Raw genomic sequence first — 20,457 nt, forward strand, 5'->3', positions numbered from 1 at the left:
TTAGAGCCCTACCCGCTGAGCAGAGCTAGAGGCACCCTACTACAGGTAGTTGTTTTACTTCGAGCTTATGTACATAGTACTTAACTCGCCAGTGCGAGTGATGCTGTATTTTGGATTCTGAACTATGTATATGAAGCTCAGTTTGTTTAGTTTTTGTTTACTCGAGCAGCTCTATACTACTGTTTGTAGTATTGTTTGATTTACAGGTACTGATGTCGCTTCGTATATAAAAAAAATTTCTTTGTATATGACGGATTTGTCGGCGTGCCCGGGGAACGAGACATCCGGGGCGTGACACCTTAGAAAGGTACACAAGTTAATTTCCATAGTTCCTACTCTCAAAGACTAATAATCCACACTGTATTAGGTCGGTCAACTTGGTCAACACAGACTACGAAACTCCTCTTGTCTATAACAAGTCTTTGCTTCTCTCACTCTCTCTAACCCATTTCAATTTATTTTTATTTTTATAAAAAGAGAGAGAGGGAGAGAGGTTATGAAAATATAGATAGGAACTAAGAAGAAGAAAAGGTGGATACTCCATAAAAGATATAATAGAAGGAATGGAGAGGTATGCACATCTCTTTATCTCCTTCTCCTTGCCGTTCTCCTTCTTAAATTACTCCTTGTTTGTTGATAAGTCTATGGCCTCACCGTTCCAACTCAACCATGACCAACTAAACATCATGGTAAATCTCTCCAAGAGCCTCTCTCCTTATTCTATGAGTGAGTGGAACACCACTGACCCAAATCCTTGCCTTTGGGAGAGGGTCACTTGCTCCGCCGGCCCCTCGACCGTCATGACCCGCCTCTCCCTCTCCTATCTCGGTCTCTCCACTGGCGCTAATGTTAGTGACTTCATTAGCATTCTTTGTCGCCTCGACACCTTACAGTACCTCGACTTCTCGCTAAACTACAGAACCACAATTCCTTATTCGTTTTTCTCCAATTGCACCGGCCTCTCCAGGTTGAAGTCCCTTAATCTCAGCTACAATGATTTGGGTGGCCCGGTTCGTAATTTCTCGAGCTTTGCCAGTTTGGAGACTCTGGGCTTGTCCTATAACTCCTTACAAGGAACTGTTGCAACCCAGTTGAGTTCCTTATCCAAATTGAAAAGCTTGAATCTTGGCTCTAATTTATTGATGGGNGCCTAGATTTAGGCTCGAAATTAATTTCAAGCCGAATTTGAGCTGAAATAAGCTCGCTCGAGCTCGGCTCGTTTCCACCCCTACTCTTGCCTATAACAAGTCTTTTCTTCTCTTACTCTCCCTAGCCCATTTCAATTTATACCTCCTCCAGATTTTTATTTTTATTTTTATTTTTATAAAGAGAGAGAGAGAGAGAGAGAGAGAAAGAGGTTATAGAAATATACATAGGAACTAAGAAGAAGAAAAGGTGGATACTCCATGAAAGATATAATAGAAGGAATGGAGAGGTATGCACATCTCTTTGTCTCCTTCTCCTTGCTGTTCTCCTTCTTAAATTACTCCTTGTTTGTTGATAAGTCTATGGCCTCACCGTTCCAACTCAACCATGACCAACTAAACATCATGGTAAATCTCTCCAAGAGCCTCTCTCCTTATTCTATGAGTGAGTGGAACACCAGTGACCCAAATCCTTGCCTTTGGGAGAGGGTCACTTGCTCCGCCGGCACCTCGACCGTCGTGACCGGCCTCTCCCTCTCCAATCTCGGAATCTACACTGCCGCTAATGTCAGCGACTTCTTTAGCATTCTTTGTCGCCTCGACACCTTACAAAACCTCGACTTCTCGCAAAACTACATAGCTACGATACCTGATTCGTTTTTCTCCAATTGCACCGGCCTCTCCGGGTTGAAGTCCCTCGATCTCAGCTACAATGATTTGGTTGGCCCGGTTCGTAATTTCTCGAGCTTTGTGAATTTGGAGACTCTGGACTTGTCCCACAACTTACTAGAAGGAACTGTGGGAACCCAGTTGAGTTCCTTATCCAAATTGAAAAGCTTGAATCTTGGCTCTAATTTATTGATGGGAACCATCCCCACTTTCGTCATCGACGGTAGAAGAGTTGCGGTCTTTGAAGAGCTTGTGCTTTCGCATAATCACTTCACTGGCACGATACCCAGTGAGATTTTTGAGTATGAGAATCTTACTATGTTGGATCTTAGTACAAATAGCCTATCTGGGACCATACCAGAAAAGATTGGAATGCTCTCCAATTTGAAAACTCTCGACCTTTCTTCCAATCAACTAACCGGAAGACTTCCGGCTACTTTATCCAACATCTCAGCCCTCTGTCGATTCGCAGCTAAAAGAAACAACTTAACTGGAAATATTCCAAGTATTTCCAAATTTTTGTGTGTTTTGGATCTCAGCTACAACAACCTTGGTGGGGAGATCCCATCTGATCTCCTCGCATCTCCTAATTTGGAGTATGTTTATCTCTTTGGTAATCGTCTCAGAGGGGCTATTCCCACAAATCTATCTATAGGGCTTTTCATTCTGCAACTCAGTGGAAACCTTCTATCTGGAATAATCCCGACATCAATAGGAAAGCTCTCGAAATTGGATTACTTGGATCTCTCTTCGAATGCGCTGTACGGCGAGCTACCAAAGGAGATTGGTAATCTTCATGAATTGGTCTCCTTGGAGCTTCAAATGAATAATCTTAGCGGGGAGATCCCATTTGATTTTCTTGCATCTCCTAATTTGGAGTATGTTGATCTCTCTAGTAATCGGCNAAGTCCCTTAATCTCAGCTACAATGATTTGGGTGGCCCGGTTCGTAATTTCTCGAGCTTTGCCAGTTTGGAGACTCTGGGCTTGTCCTATAACTCCTTACAAGGAACTGTTGCAACCCAGTTGAGTTCCTTATCCAAATTGAAAAGCTTGAATCTTGGCTCTAATTTATTGATGGGAACCATCCCCACTTTCGTCACCGACGGTAGAAGAGTTGCGGCCTTTGAAGAGCTTGTGCTTTCAAATAATCAATTCACTGGCATGATACCCAGTGAGATTTTCGAGTATGAGAATCTTACTATGCTGGATCTCAGTACAAATAGCCTATCTGGGACCATACCAGAAAAGATTGGAATGCTCTCCAATTTGAATGCTCTCGACCTTTCTTCGAATCAACTAACCGGAAGACTTCCGGCTACTTTATCCAACATCTCAACGCTCTTTCGATTCGCAGCTAAAAGCAACAACTTAACTGGAAATATTCCAAGTATTTCCAAATTTGTCAGTTTTTTGGATCTCAGCTACAACAACCTTAGTGGGGAGATCCCATCTGATCTTCTCGCATCTCCTAATTTGGAGTATGTTGATCTCTCTGCTAATCAGCTCGGAGGGGCTATTCCCACAAATTTATCTATAGGGCTTCAATTTCTGCAACTCAGTGGAAACCTTCTATCTGGGATAATCCCGGCATCAATCGGAATGCTCTGGCAGCTGGCATATCTAGAATTGGATAATAACAATTTGTATTCTGAGATACCATCGCAACTGGGGAACTGCCGCAATTTGGCATACTTGGATCTCTCTTCGAATGCGCTGCACGGCGAGCTACCAAAGGAGATTGGTAATCTTCAAAATTATTTAGAGGTGCTGGCGCTTCAAATGAACAATCTTAGCGGGCAGATACCTATTGAAATGCTTGAGCTACAGAGCTTGCAAGTATTGAATCTCGGCGGTAATTCATTCACGGGTGAGATATTACCAATAATTTCTAACTTCCATCAGCTTTCAAACCTAGGCCTTCAGCGCAATAAGTTCATCGGGACGATTCCCAATTCAATCAATGGTTTGCAAAATCTGATAGAACTCAACCTGGGTAGCAACCTTTTTGACGGGCCGATATCTCCAAACATTGGAGATTTACACTTTCTAGAAATTCTCGATCTCTCGTATAATCATTTCTCAGGTCAAGTGCCTGATTCTCTTTCCACCATTCCAAATTTGACGAAGCTGGCACTTTCTTACAATAATCTCTCAGGGGATCTTGATCTCTCAAGATTTTTGCCATCAGTGAATGTCGTAACCATTGGAAATAAGAATCTTATAATTTTGAACGGAAGTGCTGAATCCAATTCGCCCGGAAATGACGTTTTTGTTACTACCGATTCGTCGAAAAGAAAGATCAAGTTTGCCTTAGTCGTGGTTTCTTCTTTTGTGGCCGGTTTTTCGGTTTCATTCCTCATGTCTTCACTGACTTGGAAATTCTTGATTCGTAAAAAAGCAGCCGACGCACAAGAAGAAGACCGCCTTTCTGATTTGAACAACAGGAAGAGGCTGCAGATGGTACAGAGGCTGAGGATGTTTCACGAACGGTACTACTTGGGACAGCTCACCACTGCATTAGAAGCTCTTTAATTAGGGAGTTTTTTTAAATTTTGAAGCCCAAAAACTCTTTCTAGCTTATCGCCGCAGTAGGACGTCTAGATATCTCTGTTTGCTAAATGTGTCAATACTGCTTCTTAGAATAGAGAAGCAGTTCAAGGCCCAAGAGCCTCTTAATAATGTATGCTATCATGGGACAAGCAAGGTTGAAATTCAGAGACAGAAAACCTCTTGATTTTTTATGCGTGATAAATACAAGAAAAAATTGATATGTCATCGCAGAATAAAATCCAACTGAAAGTAAAAAAGAAAAAAAAAAAAAAAGGGGGAAAAACCAAATAATTAATAACATGTCTTTTCAAGAAAGAGGAATGTGTGGCGGCTTCTTTATAAACATATTTATTAGACTAGACTAAGCATAAAAAAAAATTTCAACTCAGCTCATAACAAGATGTCGAAAACCCTGACAGTAAAGATTGTATAGATAATATATGTTTACTGTACCAAAACAGGTAGGTACTGCATATTAATTCATAACCATAACCTTAATAACTCAACATCTCTCAGCACTTCGTATGTAGAGATTGCCTCATAAACTCGCCTCCATTTTCGCGAAAGCTGTTCAAGAACATTATAACTACGAATAACATTGTGATGTGGAAAATCCAACTGTATCCATATCAAAATCTTTGTTAGTTAATTCGCGAATTATTCGCGAATTTTTGAAGAAACGAATTTATCGGCCGTATTCGTATTTTTTTGAAAAATTCAGAAAAAAATACGTTTTTTTGGTCGAAAATACTTATTTGTGAATAATTCACGCGCCGAATTATTCGCCAAAAATACGGTTCGCGCTCGCGCCTGCGCCCGCGCCCGTGCTCGAGGGTCGCGGGTCGCTGGTCTCGCGGCTCGCCCTATAACACCCTGTACTTTTAAACTTCTTTATTTGACTCCTATTCTTATTAAGTTTGGACCTTTTCGTAAATTCCTATCTTCGAGGGATTCGGCGGCATTTTGTTACTTAATTAGTATCTAACTTAATTAATTTTCTCCCTAACCCTCACCCGATCAATCCCTCTTTTTCCCCTCCCCTACGACTCGCTCTCTCTCTTCCTTACCGCATCCGTACGACCTCTGTCGTTCCGCAAGTGCGCACGCGACACCATCTGATCGTCGCCATCATCCGTAGCCGCCTCCGCCGCAATCCTCTTTGGCCGTTATTTTTGGTTCACTATCGATGGCATCCTGCCGTCATTTTCACCATTTTCGAGAAGGTTTTTCTTTTTCCCTTATTTTATCTCTATATCGAACCTTGTGATCATCCAACCTTCTTGTTTATCGTTATATTATTATTTTGAATACTCGCCTAATGATGATCGAAATTTAAAACTACCAAAATCTGATTTGCTTTGATCTAAATATGTGTTATTCGATCTATCATTTTATCTTGTATTTCTATCTGATTTAGTTATATAAACCCTCCATATTCTGCATGCTTCTTGTAACGCTCCTTACATGTTCGATAAAATGCCTAAGAGAGGGCGAACTTTGTTTTTGTTTCTAATTCCGATCCTATCTGATTGTAAATTGCCTATTGATATTTCAACATCTGAAAACCCTCTTTTCGAGCATTAGATCTTTCGTTTATTATTTAAAACTTCATTCATGTTATCTTGTTTTTTGAATATTTTAATCTTTGAAACTCATCATCCTCTTTGATTGTTAATTGAGTTTCGTCGAATTTAATATTCTAAATCCCTTTGTGCTCCATCCCGACCTATTTGCATACCTTTATATCCCCTTTGCATGTTCATTTTGGTTAGCTTATAGAGAATCACGTATCTCTATTTTGGATTCCGACGATTGAATTTTCGGCGCATTCTCAACTGGATAATTTTTCTATCTTTGAGGTATTCGTTAAAGTAAGCGACCGAACACCCGTTAGTTTTTGTAAGATAATATAGAAAAATATTTTGATTATATGAAAATCTTATTTTGTAGAATTTAAAATTAAGGGTTAAGCATATTATTAAATATTTCTGTAAATTAAGTTTCAACCGTGATTGACAAGTCCTTTTAGCAAAATAAACTTTTGAAATTTGATAATCTGCTCTGTAAATTAATGACTGGATACACTTTGAATTATGATGTCTCTTGGTATTCTGCTATGCTTATGTTGGCCATGTCGACATGTACTTTGTTATAGAAGCAAGCTTCGTCTTTGTATTGCGCCTTCGGGTGCCTGCGCCTATCCGCGCNTAGGGATAATATTATTATTTTTTATTTATAACTAACAACTATTCCTCTTATTTTCAATAACCATCCAAACGCAATTTTTTCTAGTTCCAACTTATACTCATATTTTCATCCAAATAAAAAAAAATATCTTTATCCTTACAAAAATTCATATTTGTACACATCCCCAGTATAACTAGTTCCTACTAATTCCCGAACCAAACAGTTTAGTGTTTGAGTATAAGAAGGAGAATAAGAGTTTATTCCCCTCTTTATATCCCATCCAAATACCACCTAACAGATCTTCCACTCCCAATTTGACTCGAAAATCATGCCGACGAGGATGTGTTTCCTCTCGAGGGCATTCCACTTAGAAGTCACGATTCGTCGCACATTCCATAAGCTCTTGTATGGTAGAAAATTCCCTCCGGCGAAAAGGGAAAGTGCTTCTGAGGCAATCAGCTTGTCGAAGAAGCTCTACATATCCTTTTCACATCAAGCAAGGCTCGATGGTTACTTTTGCCTCCTATTTGAAGCAGTAGACTCTTTCCCCTTTCCCAGGCATGACATTAGAGCTCCGTTGTACTACATAAGCAGTTGCTGAAATATCATTTCCTACCAGCTTAGTCAAAAAGCTGCTTCTAGAGGAAGCTGCATATCAGTCTATTAGTGTAATGACCTGCGCTTCGTGGCGGGAGGTCGTAAAGTTGAGAGCTAATAATATGACTTTTATTATATTTATTTATTACGAAACATACATATATATATATAACATTTACATTATGTAAGATAACTAAATATATAATATAGATTATCTAATACGATGTGATGTCTTTAATAATACAAATATAATTGATAAAACAGTTCTTAGATCATTATGGCCTATCGGTTCCATTTAATTTCTTGCAGGTGTTAACTTTGCTTGGTCCTTTTCCAGTCTTCGAACTGCATACGTATGAACAATATCTCNTTGGAAATAAGAATCTTATAATTTTGAACGGAAGTGCTGAATCCAATTCGCCCGGAAATGACGTTTTTGTTACTACCGATTCGTCGAAAAGAAAGATCCAGGTTGCCTTAGTCATGGTTTCTTCTTTTGTGGCCGGTTTTTCGGTTTCGTTCCTCATGTCTTCACTGACTTGGAAATTCTTGATTCGTAAAAAAGCAACCGATGTGCAAGATGAAGACAACCTTTCTGATTTGAACAACAGGAATAGGCTGCAGATGGTACAGAGGCTGAGGATGTTTCACGAACGGTATTACTTGGGACAGCTCACCACTGCATTAGAAGCTCTTTAATTAGGGAGTTTTTTTAAATTTTGGAGCCCAAAAACTCATTTGAGCTTATTGCCACAGTAGGACCTCTAAATATCTCTGTTTGCTAAATGTATAAATGCTGCTTCTTAGAGTAGAGAAGCAGTTCAAGGCCCAAGAGCCTCTTAATAATGTTTGCTATCATGGGACAAGCAAGGTTGAAATTCAGAGACAGAAAACCTCTTGATTTTTTATGCGTGATAAATACAAAAAAAAATTGATATGTCATCGCAGAATAAAATCCAACTGAAAGTAAAAAAAAAAAAAAAAAAAAAANAATTAATTTGTGTATCCATTTATTGTATGCTTAATCCGACTAATGTGGTGTATGGTTGCTTACCCAGGTACCGAGACCGATTTGCCGGGCGGGGCTGAGACTGAGTGAACGTTAGACGTAGCAAGTTTTGATTTTAGTCTCTTTTGTTTTTACATCTAGTATTTTTGAATTATCTATGATCGTTTGTTATCTATTTTGTTTCGTTATATCTTCATACCCACTTTTGTCACTTATGGTATTTTCGAACCTCTCTTGTGATTCGTAGTAAGCTTTAGTTCTATAGAAGTTAGAATTTCATTTGATTTTAGTTAAAATTTAATTTCTTAGTCTCATCCTATGATTCTTTGGATTTAGTGGAAAATTTGGTAATCATCTTTTGCTAGCTTTTGTCTGATTCTATAGCCTTGCATATTTGCTAGTTTAGTAGGTATGCGGCGTCTGTTAAGCCTCGGGTTTGGGGCGTGACACGCCCAAATCAGGAAAAATTTAAAAAAACCCCTTTCCAAACAAAAAAAAAAACCGTTCAAAAAAAANAATAACATGTCTTTTCAAGAAAGAGGAATGCGTGGCGGCTTCTTTATAAACATATTTATTAAACTAGACTAAGCATAAAAAAAATTTCAACTCAGCTCATAACAAGATGTCGAAAACCCTGACAGTAAAGATTGTATAGATAATCTATGTCTACCGTACCAAAACAAGTAGGTACTGCATATTAATTCATAACCATAACCTTAATAACTCAACATCTCTCAGCACTTCATATATAGAGATTGCCAAAATACATACTACCATCCTAATAGGCAGCAAGACTGTCATCCAATGCGAGAATGCAATAGTAGGAAGCTTCTGTATGACTCGTTTACCTCATAAACTGGCCTCCATTTTCTCAAAAGCTGCTCAAGAACATTATAACTACGAATAAAGTTGTGATGTGGAATTTGGGAGGATAGCTGTAACAAAAAAGGAGTTCAGAGGAGAAAAGAGCTAACGACTATTGCTGCCATGTGGTGGGGAGTTCTTTGGCTTGAGCGGAACAGTAGAGTCTTTGAGAATAAAAAAAGCCCGCCTAGTCTTCTATTAGTCAAGATCCGTTCGCTTAGAGACCTTTGGTTACGGTTTTGTCTTCTAAATAGAGCCTGATCTTCACCTTCTTTTTTTTTGTTTGTTTCGCCACCAGGCCCGGCTGCCTCATACTGAGCCAAGTTCATTTTCTTAATGAATAAAGCAGTGGCATGCTACCTTCTCTCTCTCAAAAAAAAAAAAAAAAAAAACAACATTGTGATGTGAAAAATCCAGCTGTATCCATATCAAAATATGTCGAACAAAAGGAAAAGGAGAAAATGAGCAACAAGAAGGAACTTACTGCTGTAGTTGAATAGCTAGCTTCTCGATTCGGTCAAACATGTGTCATGAGCATTTGCCAGCAACAAGCATCTAAGCTCATCCCTTAAACACGGGAAAAAAAGAGACAAATCATGGGTGTAGATAAGAAGATCTTACCCAAACTAGATAGCATTTTGAAATTTGTATCTAAACTTCAAAAATTCTGATTTTACTGCCTAACCTTACTTTTCTTTTCAGTGTGTTTGGCACCAAATCTAAATGTGATTCAGTAGATTTCAAAAGACAAGAATTCAGTTGAATTCATTTAGAAATGAAATCTTTTGCTTGCAATAAATTATAACTCAATTTGAATTTCATTCCGTATTGTCGTGTACTTGTTATAACCCTGCTCTCCCCGTCTTCGATTTTCATGTTGCAGCCCAAATTAGCGGATAAAAATTTGGTGGACATAGTTTCCAAAAATAATAGTTTGGGGATCATCTGGATCGACGCCATGTGACTAGCTGTACTCATCTCAACTGTTCAAAAAAAATATTATTTTTACTGGATTAAAATATTTAAAAATTTTATTTTTATTTGGCGATTGAGATGGGCTCTGCTTGCCACATGGCGCCAATCTGAACAATCTCCAAAATATTTTTTTAAGAATAAGATAGCGTGCTACCCGCTTTATTTATTGAACTGATGAATTAGGCTACACGAGTGTCACAGCTGAGCCTCGAACCGGATGGAAAAATAATAATAATAATAATAATGTTTGGGGACGGACACTAGCGTGCGATTGTGTGGGCCCCAATGATGGGCGTACGGAGACGACGGGGCGCAGGGGCACCGTTGATTTCTACGTCTCGATCGCATGGAGCGGAGGATGCGCGCAAGAGCCGAGTTCCGTTATCCGATCCTGACCGTCCGATTAGCAGATCGAACCTCACGGGGTTGGAAACCGATCGCGAGGTATCCTGCGAAATTGGACGGGGTTGGAACCTTCTCTCTGGGGTAATCCCGACATCAATCGGAAAGCTCTCGCAGTTGGCACATCTAGAATTGGATCATAACAACTTGTGTTCCGAGATACCGCCACAGCTAGGGAACTGCAAAATGAAAATAGGGTTATGAAAAATGAATTTGATTATGAAAATTTGTAAGATCCATCCATATTGATTTGATGAGGGATCTTATGATGACTAGACTAATTAGAATAGGACCACATTGCATTTTCAAAATTAAATTTTTATAAATAGTTATGAAAAAATTTATAAGAAAATTATTTATTCTAATTTTTTTAAAAAATTTTTGTAAGATCTATCCATAAAAATTTAATATTTAATAATAAACAATATGTGACGCCCCGACTTCCCAGAGGGTCACCCATCCTAGGACTACTCCCGTCCTAGCACGCTTAACTCTCTTAAGCTCTTGGGCCTTGCCACCACCCAAAATGCTTAAGCCGGGTTAAGAGTTTAGCCTATTATATCTTATATATAGGACTATCTGGGGTCTCACAATCTCCCCTCCTTTAAGTCCTGACGTCCTCGTCAGGCTTAGACTCACAAGTACCAGACGATGTGAGACTCGTCCGTCATCCAGGACACTGACTCAGCCGAGACTATCTAACACTTCCGGCGGTAATTGGCTCTGATACCCGACTTCCCAGGGGGTCACCCATCCTAGGACTACTCCCGTCCTAGCACGCTTAACTCTCTTAACCTCTTAGGTCTTGCCACCACCCAAAATGCTTAAGCCGGGTTAAGAGTTTAGCCTATTATATCTTATATATAGGACTATCTGGGATTTCACACAATATGATGAATAATTAAAGCAAGTTTATGTTAAAAATTGATTAACTTTTAAATTTTTTTATTTATCTTTACTTTTTTGGACTTTAAAAAATTGTAAAATACAAATTAGGGAATATTACTTGTTTCCTTAAAATTCTTATGCAAATTTGCAAAACTCTTCTAAGAAAATTATTTTTTCTTAAAATCTTTTAGAAAAATTGTGAGATCTAACTATGAAAATTTAACAAAAAATCATATGACAAATACATAAAAAAATTTAAATATCAATAATGTCAATTTAGTTTTTTGACTTTATTAGAATTTTTATGTTTCTAAATTCAATAATAGAATTTTCAAAGTTAAAAATGTCTAAATCTCATATAAAATGCTAAATCCATCCAAGAAAATTAAAAATTGGACCATATAATGACTAAACAAAGTGGATTTATTTTCGGATTTTTGTGAATTGTAAATAAAACTTTGTAATTTTCTATGTATCACTGACATTTCTATAAGCCTCGCATGTTCGTGTCGTACACGCGCGTCCGTGTCATACACGTGTCTGATGTGGACACTTTTTGAACGCACGTTTAATGTTGATTCATAGCGCATACAACTAAAATAAATATATACATATTTTTTTTTTACTTTTTCTATGCATATATAATGTAAGATGATAAATATTTTAGCTTTTTGATCAATACATATAATTTTTTTTGACAATACAAATAAATTATCTATGGTGGAGAATTTTTTTCTTAAAATATATGAATTATCAATAAAAATTTTACTCACTTTTATTCGTATGAAAAATATAGCAATATTTTACTAAAATCAATATTTTATATATAATAAAAATATATTATTATATTGATAATATTATATTTTATTAGTGGTGATCATGTCGTGTCCGTATTCTAATTAATATTTTTAAAAGCTATCGAGTCGCGGAGTCCGAGTCATGTCGTGTTCCGTATTTTGTGTCAGTGCACTTTTCCTTTTCCGAGGCACGACGTTAACTCGAGTACACAGCTTGATCGTGCTACATAACCGGTTGCTGAAGTACCATTTCCTACTAGCTTAGTCGAAAGCTGCTTTTAGAGAAAACCACATATCAATCTATTATGCTGATGGGGCTTTTGGCGGTGCAGTTGTATAGTCCTTTTCCTTCTTCCCACACTTTTCCTGCTAGGTTATTATTGTAGTCACACCATGTATTTACATCAATTCTTTTTAATTTATGTATCATATAGAACGGGAATTTGCATTGTTTTTGAGAAACTTGTATACATTTCTTATCTAGCGGAACGAAGATCGATCAAATTCACAATTTCGCTCTATCTTTTGCTCCATTGAAAAATTGTCGAGAATCTGAATGGTGATCATGCAAGGTATCAATTCTCTTCTAGTTTTTACTGCTTTTTTAATTCATTGGTCACAGAACATATGGCGAAATTCTCTATAAATTATTGAATTTTAAATTTTTAAAATTTAACATGGTAAAGTTTCAGTAAACACTGTAACTTCTATTTAATAAAAGAAAGATGTGGTTGTTAATTCAGCTGACGCGTCGTCTCTTACAGATAATAAGATTGTTGCAAAATTGATGTAACAATTAAATTAACTCACATGTTATCGACACAGGTACAAATATGTGTACTTTTTAATTATGTATTTGTACCCGTTTGGGTATCTTTGTATGCATAATATCTGTATCCAAATCTAAATCCATCTCCAACTAGTTGAATAATATCCCATTCATTTTCACCCCTAGATTGGAACCCGAAAATCCAAACCAACCTGTTTAATCGGAAGTATAAAAAAAGATAAAATTATAAAAAAAAAAAATACTTCTTTTCTGGTATTTTGAAGTTTTATTTCAATCACTTCAGCATGTATGCAGCTTATGGACATTTCGACTTTTCTAAAACAAAGTTAATTAAAAAAAAATGTCACAAGGAGAGAGAAAAATATAAAATAGGAATCAAGGAGATTAAGACATACAGAAAGTGTGAAAAGAACCAAAAATTCAGAGTCAATTTCTGACCACAAGTCATAAGTCACCAAAAGAAGGGCTTTTTTTGCATTTAGTCCCCTAGCAAATTTTTATTTTAAAATTAGCCCGGTCAAAATTTAATTTGCAAAAATGATCCTGGACCTGCTATGCAAGCGCCACGTCAGCGCCACGCGGGCAGGACCGGGGCGCGTGTGTTAAGTTGAACACGGTGAACCATTCACTGTGTTCAAACACGGTGAATGGTTCGCCGTGTTGAGTACGCATTGTTATTGAAAAGAGAAATAGGGAGTAGGGATGTCAATAGGTATGGATATACGAAATATTATCCGAATCCAAACCCGAATAAATTATGTATATATACATAATTTATTTTTATTTATTTATACAATATATAAAATATTTAATAATTTTTATTTCTTAGATTTTCATCTAACGGTATAGATTTTTAAAACCCGCTGGGTTCAGATTCGGATTTCGAGTTTTTGGTCGGATATGGATATGGGTATGAATTTTTAAAATCCGTCGGGTTCGGATCCGGGTTTGGATTTTAATTTGATTTTCGGGTTCGAGTTCGGATTTTTGAAAAAGAGAAGAAAAGGAATACAAATTTTCTATTCCTCTTTTCAATATACAAAAAATACATACCAAACACAGTGAACCATTCACCGTGTTTAGACACGGTGAATGGTTCACCGTATTTAACTTAACTACCGCTCCCAGTCCCGCCCGCGTGGCGCTGACGTGGCACCTGCGCGATAGGTTTAGGGTCATTTTTGCAAATTAAATTTTGACAGGACTATTTTAAAAAAAAAAATTTGTCAGGGGGCTAAATGCAAAAATAGCGCCCAAAAAAAAAGAAAATTTCTTGCACATTTCTCATGAGTGCCCCTAAATGTCCCTCTTAGAGTCCCCAATTTATATTTCATGTTGTGAAATAACTAATTAGTCTAAAAGCATAAACTGCTAGAAAACAATATCATTTTTTTAAGACCAATACTTTTTGATAGGCACTTTACACAGTATTCCTTTTTTAAGACTCGAGATTTCAAGAGAAAATATAAAGAGACTCAAAAAGTATTCAAACTCTGAATTTTCTATTCTAATAGTATGTGAAACAATCAATTACTCTCAAAGCTTAAATTGACAGAAAATGGCATCCCTAATATCTACATTCATCGTGGATGTCTACACAAGTTTAGTCTTTATTATCTATGACAACTGGGGTACCTTATGTAGTATCATTTTATATATATATATATATCTATGACAACTGGGGTACCTTATGTAGTGTCCTTATATATAATAAATANTGAATTTTAAATTTTAAATTTTAAATTTAATTTTAAATTTATGCTTTGAATCTAAAATAAAAATAAAAATTTGAAGTTTAAGTCCAAAACCAGTTTTGGAGAAGCATCTTTTTTCTGCTTCTTATTCTGGAGTGTTCGAAATCAGTTTTCTAATTCTGAAAAATTAAATTAAATTTTTCATATGTCGTTCCCAAACATTCTATTGAACTCAAAAGTGATTTTAGGCTAAGAATCACTCCTTAGAAGCTAGGCTAAATACCCCTTTTGGCTGTGCAGTTGTATAGTCCTTTTCCTTCTTCCCACACTTTTCCCTTATTGTAGTTACCCCATGTATTTGCATCAATTCTTTTTCATGTACGTTTCACATAGAACAGGAATTTGCATTGTATTTGAAACTCGTATACATCTCTTATTTAGCGGAACAAAGATCGAATAAATTTATAATTTCGCTCTATTTTTGGCTCCATTGAAAAATTGTCGAGGATCTGAAAGGTGATCAATTCTCTTCTAGTATTTACTACTTTTTAATCCATTGGTCACAGAACATATGGCGAAATTCTCCGTAAATTATGTTTCTGTACCCATTTACGTTTCTTTGTATGTGTAATATCCGTATCCAAATCTGAATCCGTCCCCGACTAGTTGAATAATATCGCATTCATTTTCACCCCTAGATTGGAACCTGAAAAGCCAAACCGACCTATTTAATTGGAAGTAAGTACAAAAGAAGATAAAATTATAAAAAAAATACCTGTTTTCTGATATTTTTAGGTTTTATTTCAATCACTTCTGCATGTGTGCAACTTACCGACATTTTGACTCTTCTAAAACAAAGTTAATTAAAAAAAATGTCACAAGCAGAGAGAAAAATAAAAAATAGGAATTAAGGAGATTAAGACATATAGAGAGTGCGAAAACATCCAAAAATTCAAAGTCAATTTCAAGCTACAAGTCATAGGTCACCAAGGGAAACAAGAGAATTTTCTTGCACAATTCTCGTGAGCATTGCTATGGACACCCCAAAGTGTCCCTCTTAGAGTCCCCAATTTATATTTCAAGTTGTGAAATAACTAATTAGTCTAAATGTGAGAAAACAATATCATTTTTTAAGATCAATACTTTTCCATAGGCCCAAGATAAGCACTTTAAACGGTCTCCCTTTCTGAAGGCTTGAGATTTCAAAAAAAATATATTGAGAATTAAACTCAAAGATATTCGAACTCTGAATCTTCCACTCTAATATCATGTGCAACAATTAATTACTCTCAAAGCTTAAATTGACGGAAAATGGTGTCTCTAATATCTACATTCAACACGGATGTCTACACAAGTTTAGTCTCATATACATTTCTTATTTAGCAGAACGAAGATTGATTAAATTCACAATTTTGCTCTATCTTTTGCTCCATTGAAAAATTGTCGAGAATCTAAAAGGTGATCATACAAGATGTATCAATTCTCTTCTAGTTTTTACTGCTTTTTTAATCCATTGGTCACATAACATATGGCGAAATTCACCGTAAATTATTGAATTTCAAAATTTGAAAACTTGACATGGTGAAGTTTGATTTCCATTCCAGTAAACAATGTAACTTCTATTTAATAGAAAAAAGATATGGTTGTTAACTCAGCTGACGCGTCATCTCTTACGGACAATATGGTTGTTGCTAAATTGATGTAACGATTAAATTAGCTCACATGTTATTGACACAGGAACAAATGTGTGTACTTCTTAATTATGTATTTGTACCCATTTGTATGCGTAACATCTATATCCAAATCTGAATCCGTCCCCGACTAGTTGAATAATATCGCATTCATTTTCGCCCCTAGATTGGAGCCCGAAAAGTCAAACTAACCTATTTAATTGGAAGTATATCTATACCTATACCTATACCTATACATTATTTCTCATGGAGTTTGCTACGTGGCAATTCCTCCTTTACTTTCCTTCCTACTCCCTGATGCTTCGTCTTCCCACCCTCATCTCTACCCAATTCTTCCTCTTCCCACCCACCTATTTTCTAATTAATGTATTCACATGATCCATTTTCATCTAAATAAATCGCTTCTAAAAAAAAGTAAAATAAGATCTTTTATACTCCTTTTTATCACATTTTTTCTTTTTTCTTTTTTTTTTTTGCACAAGAAGGGTTCATTTTTTGTATTTTTCTTAATCTTTTTTTCTATTTTTTTAAAGTGTGTGGAGATTGAAATTAGGGTTCCAAGGATCACGGCGAGGTGAAGTGCGATGGATTTAGAGTTGATGAAAGGGAAGAAGCCGTGACTGTGGGGGAATCCGTACGGCATCGACGTGGCTGTAACCAAGAAGAAGCTCGACGCCGACAATGACGGTGGAGGCAATGTGGAGAATGGGAATCGTCTCCCCGATCTCAGCAGCGCGACCAAGGTGCGTATGTAGTAGTAATTCTATTACCGCTTCTTTCATTATTGTTATATATAATTTATTTGTTGTTATAAGTTTTGTTATATTTGTACATATCTGTTTTATATTTTCTATCCGTATTTATTGATATCTCATGATAAGTTAAATTTTTTAAAATTTTAACTCTTTTAATCTTTTATTTTTTATAGAATTAGTCTGCCGCAATGCGCAGGTAATTTTATAAAAAAAAAAATATGTAGTAAAAAAGATTACTCGTTTTCTGATATTTTGAAGTTTTATTTCAATCACTCTGCGTGTGTGCAGCTTATTGAGACTTCAACTTTTCCAAAACAAAGTTAATTACAAAAAAATGTCACAAGGAGAGAGAAAAATATAAAATAGGAATCAAGGAGATTAAAAAGTCACAAGACATAGAAAGTATGAAAGATTCAAAATTTCAGAGTCAATTTATGACAAGTCATAGGTCACCAAGAGAAACAAGAGAATTTTCTTGCACATCTCTCATGGGCATTGCTATGGGCACACCCCTAAGTGTCCCTCTTAGAGTCCCCAATTTATATTTCAAGTTGTGAAATAACTAATTGGTCTAAAACAGTATCATTTTTTAAGATCAATACTTTTCGATAGGGCCAAGATAAGCACTTTAAACAGTACCCCTTTTTTAAGGCTCGAGATTTCAAGAGAAAATATATTGAGAATTAAACTAAAAAATATTCAAACTCTGAATCTTCTACTATGATATTATGTGCAACAATCAATTACTTTCAAAACTTAATTAAATTGACAGAGAATGGCGTCTCTAATATCTACCTTCAACACGGATGTCTACATAAGTTTAGTCTTTATTATCTATGACAATTGGGGTACCTTAGAAAAGTACACAAGTTAATTTCCATATTTTTCATCTCTCTCAAAGGCTAATAATCCACAGTGCATTAGGTTAGTCAACTTGACCAACACAGACTATGAAACTCCTCTTGCCTATGACAAAGTCTTTGCTTCTCCCATTCTCTCTAATCCATTTCAATTTATAAATACCTCCTCCAAATTTTTATTTTTATTTTGTTTTATAAAAAGAGAGAGAGAGAGAAAGAGGTTATAGAAATATACATAGGAACTAAGAAGAAGAAAAGGTGGATACTCCATAAAAGTTATAATAGAAGGAATGGAGAGGTATGCAAATCTCTTTATCTCCTTCTCCTTGCTGTTCTTGTTCTTAAATTACTCCTTGTTTGTTTGTAAGTCTATGGCCTCATCACTCCAACTCAACCATGACCAAATAAACATCATGGCAAATCTCTCCAAGAGCCTCTTCCCAAATTCATACCATAACTGGAACACCAGTGACCCAAATCCTTGCCTTTGGGACAGGGTCACTTGCTCCGCCGGCACCTCGACCGTCGTGACCGGCCTCTCCCTCTCCAATCTCAGTATCCCCACTGCCGCCAATGTCGGCGACTTCTTTAGCATTCTTTGTCGCCTCGACACCTTACAAAACCTCGACTTCTCGCAAAACTACATAGCCATGATACCTGATTCGTTTTTCTCCAATTGCACCGGCCTGTCCGGGTTGAAGTCCCTCGATCTCAGCTCCAATGAATTGACCGGCCCAGTTCGTAATTTCTCGAGCTTTGCCAGTTTGGAGACTCTGGACTTGTCCTATAACTCCTTACAAGGAACTGTTGAAACCCAGTTGAGTTCCTTATCCAAATTGAAAAGCTTGAATCTTGGCTCTAATTTCTTGATTGGAACCATCCCCACTTTCATCGTCGACGGTAGAAGAGTTGCGGTCTTTGAAGAGCTTGTGCTTTCGCATAATCAATTCACTGGCACGATACCCAGTGAGATTTTTGAGTATGAGAATCTTACTATGCTGGATCTCAGAGGAAATAGCCTATCTGGGACTATACCAGAAGAGATTGAAAAGCTCTCCAATTTGAAAACTCTCACCCTTTGTACGAATCAACTGACCGGAAAAGTTCCGGCTACTTTATCCAATATCACAACGCTCTTTCACTTCGCAGCTGACGGAAACAACTTAACTGGAAATATTCCAAGTATTACCAAATTTTTCGGTTTTTTGGATCTCAGCTACAACAACCTTAGTGGGGAGATCCCATCTGATCTTCTCGCATCTCCTAATTTGGAGTATGTTGATCTCTCTGGTAATCGTCTCGGAGGGGCTATTCCCACAAATTTATCTACAAGGCTTCATCGCCTACGACTCAGTGGAAATCTTCTCTCTGGTGTAATCCCAACATCAATAGGAAAGCTCTCGAAATTGGCACATCTAAAATTGGATCATAACAATTTGTATTCTGAGATACCATCACAACTGGGGAACTGCAGCAATTTGGAACTCTTAGATCTCTCTTCGAATGCGCTATACGGCGAGCTACCAAAGGAGATTGGTAATCTTCAAAAATTAGAGGTGTTGGCACTTCAAACGAACAATCTTAGTGGGGAGATCCCTGTTGAAATGCATGAGCTACAGAGCTTGTATAGATTGAATCTCAGTAGTAACTCATTCACAGGAGAGATATTACCAACTATTTCTAACTTTCAACAGCTTGCATTCATAGCCCTTCAGCACAATAAGTTCTATGGGTCAATACCCTATTCAGTCAACGGTTTGGAATCTCTAAACGAACTCTACCTCGGTAGCAACTATTTTAACGGATCGATACCATCGTCCCTCGGTGATTTACGCTATCTAGAAATTCTCGATCTTTCATGTAATAATTTCTCAGGTAATGTACCAGATTCCCTTTCCTTCATGAATAGATTGATAGAGTTGGTGCTTTCTTACAATAATCTCTCAGGACATCTTGATCTCTCAAGATTTTTGCCATCAGTGAATGTCGTAACCATTGGAAATAAGGATCTCATAGTTCTGAAGGGAAGTACCGAATCCAATTCGCCCGAAAATGGTGTTTTTGTTACAAACGATTCATCAAAAAGAAAGATCCTGGTTGCCTTAGCCGTGGTTTCTTCTTTTGTGGCCGGTTTTTCTGTTTCATTCTTCATGTCTTCACTGACTTGGAAATTCTTGATTCGTAAACAAGCAGCTGATGTGCAAGATGAAGACAACCTTTCTGATTTGAACATCAGGAATAACCTGCAGATGGTACAAAGACTTAGAAGGTTTCACGAACGGTACTACTTGGGACAACTCACTACTGCAACATAAGCTCTTTAATTAGGAGTTTTTAAATTTTGAAGCCCAATAACTCATTCGAGCTCATCGTCACAGTAAGACCTCTAGATATCTCTGTTTGCTAAATGTGTAATAGAGAAGCAGTTCAAGGCCAAAGAGCCTCCTAGTAATGTATGCTATCATGGTAGATTTTTTATATGTGATAAATACAAGAAAAAATTGATATGTCATCGCCGAAGAAAATCCAACTGAAAATAGAAGGAAAAAAAAAGAGGAGAAAAATAACAAACAATAGCATGT

At 36.8% G+C, this 20,457-nt stretch overlaps 3 protein-coding genes across 3 annotated transcripts; all 3 read left to right on the top strand.

Annotated features, from left to right (window-relative positions):
* LOC109726030 (leucine-rich repeat receptor-like protein kinase PXC2) lies at nt 1,428-2,843 on the top strand. The gene has a single exon (XM_020255461.1). It carries the CDS (start codon nt 1,428-1,430, stop codon nt 2,841-2,843), a length of 1,416 nt encoding a protein of 471 aa, XP_020111050.1.
* On the top strand, nt 2,891-4,348 carry LOC109726031 (probable LRR receptor-like serine/threonine-protein kinase At4g26540). The gene has a single exon (XM_020255462.1). It carries the CDS (start codon nt 2,891-2,893, stop codon nt 4,346-4,348), a length of 1,458 nt encoding a protein of 485 aa, XP_020111051.1.
* On the top strand, nt 17,889-20,190 carry LOC109726032 (LRR receptor-like serine/threonine-protein kinase GSO1). Its single transcript, XM_020255463.1, has one exon. It carries the CDS (start codon nt 18,166-18,168, stop codon nt 20,188-20,190), a length of 2,025 nt encoding a protein of 674 aa, XP_020111052.1. The 5' UTR covers nt 17,889-18,165.

Source organism: Ananas comosus, linkage group 20 (genome assembly GCF_001540865.1).
Source record: "Ananas comosus cultivar F153 linkage group 20, ASM154086v1, whole genome shotgun sequence".
NCBI classification, from domain to species: domain Eukaryota; kingdom Viridiplantae; phylum Streptophyta; class Magnoliopsida; order Poales; family Bromeliaceae; genus Ananas; species Ananas comosus.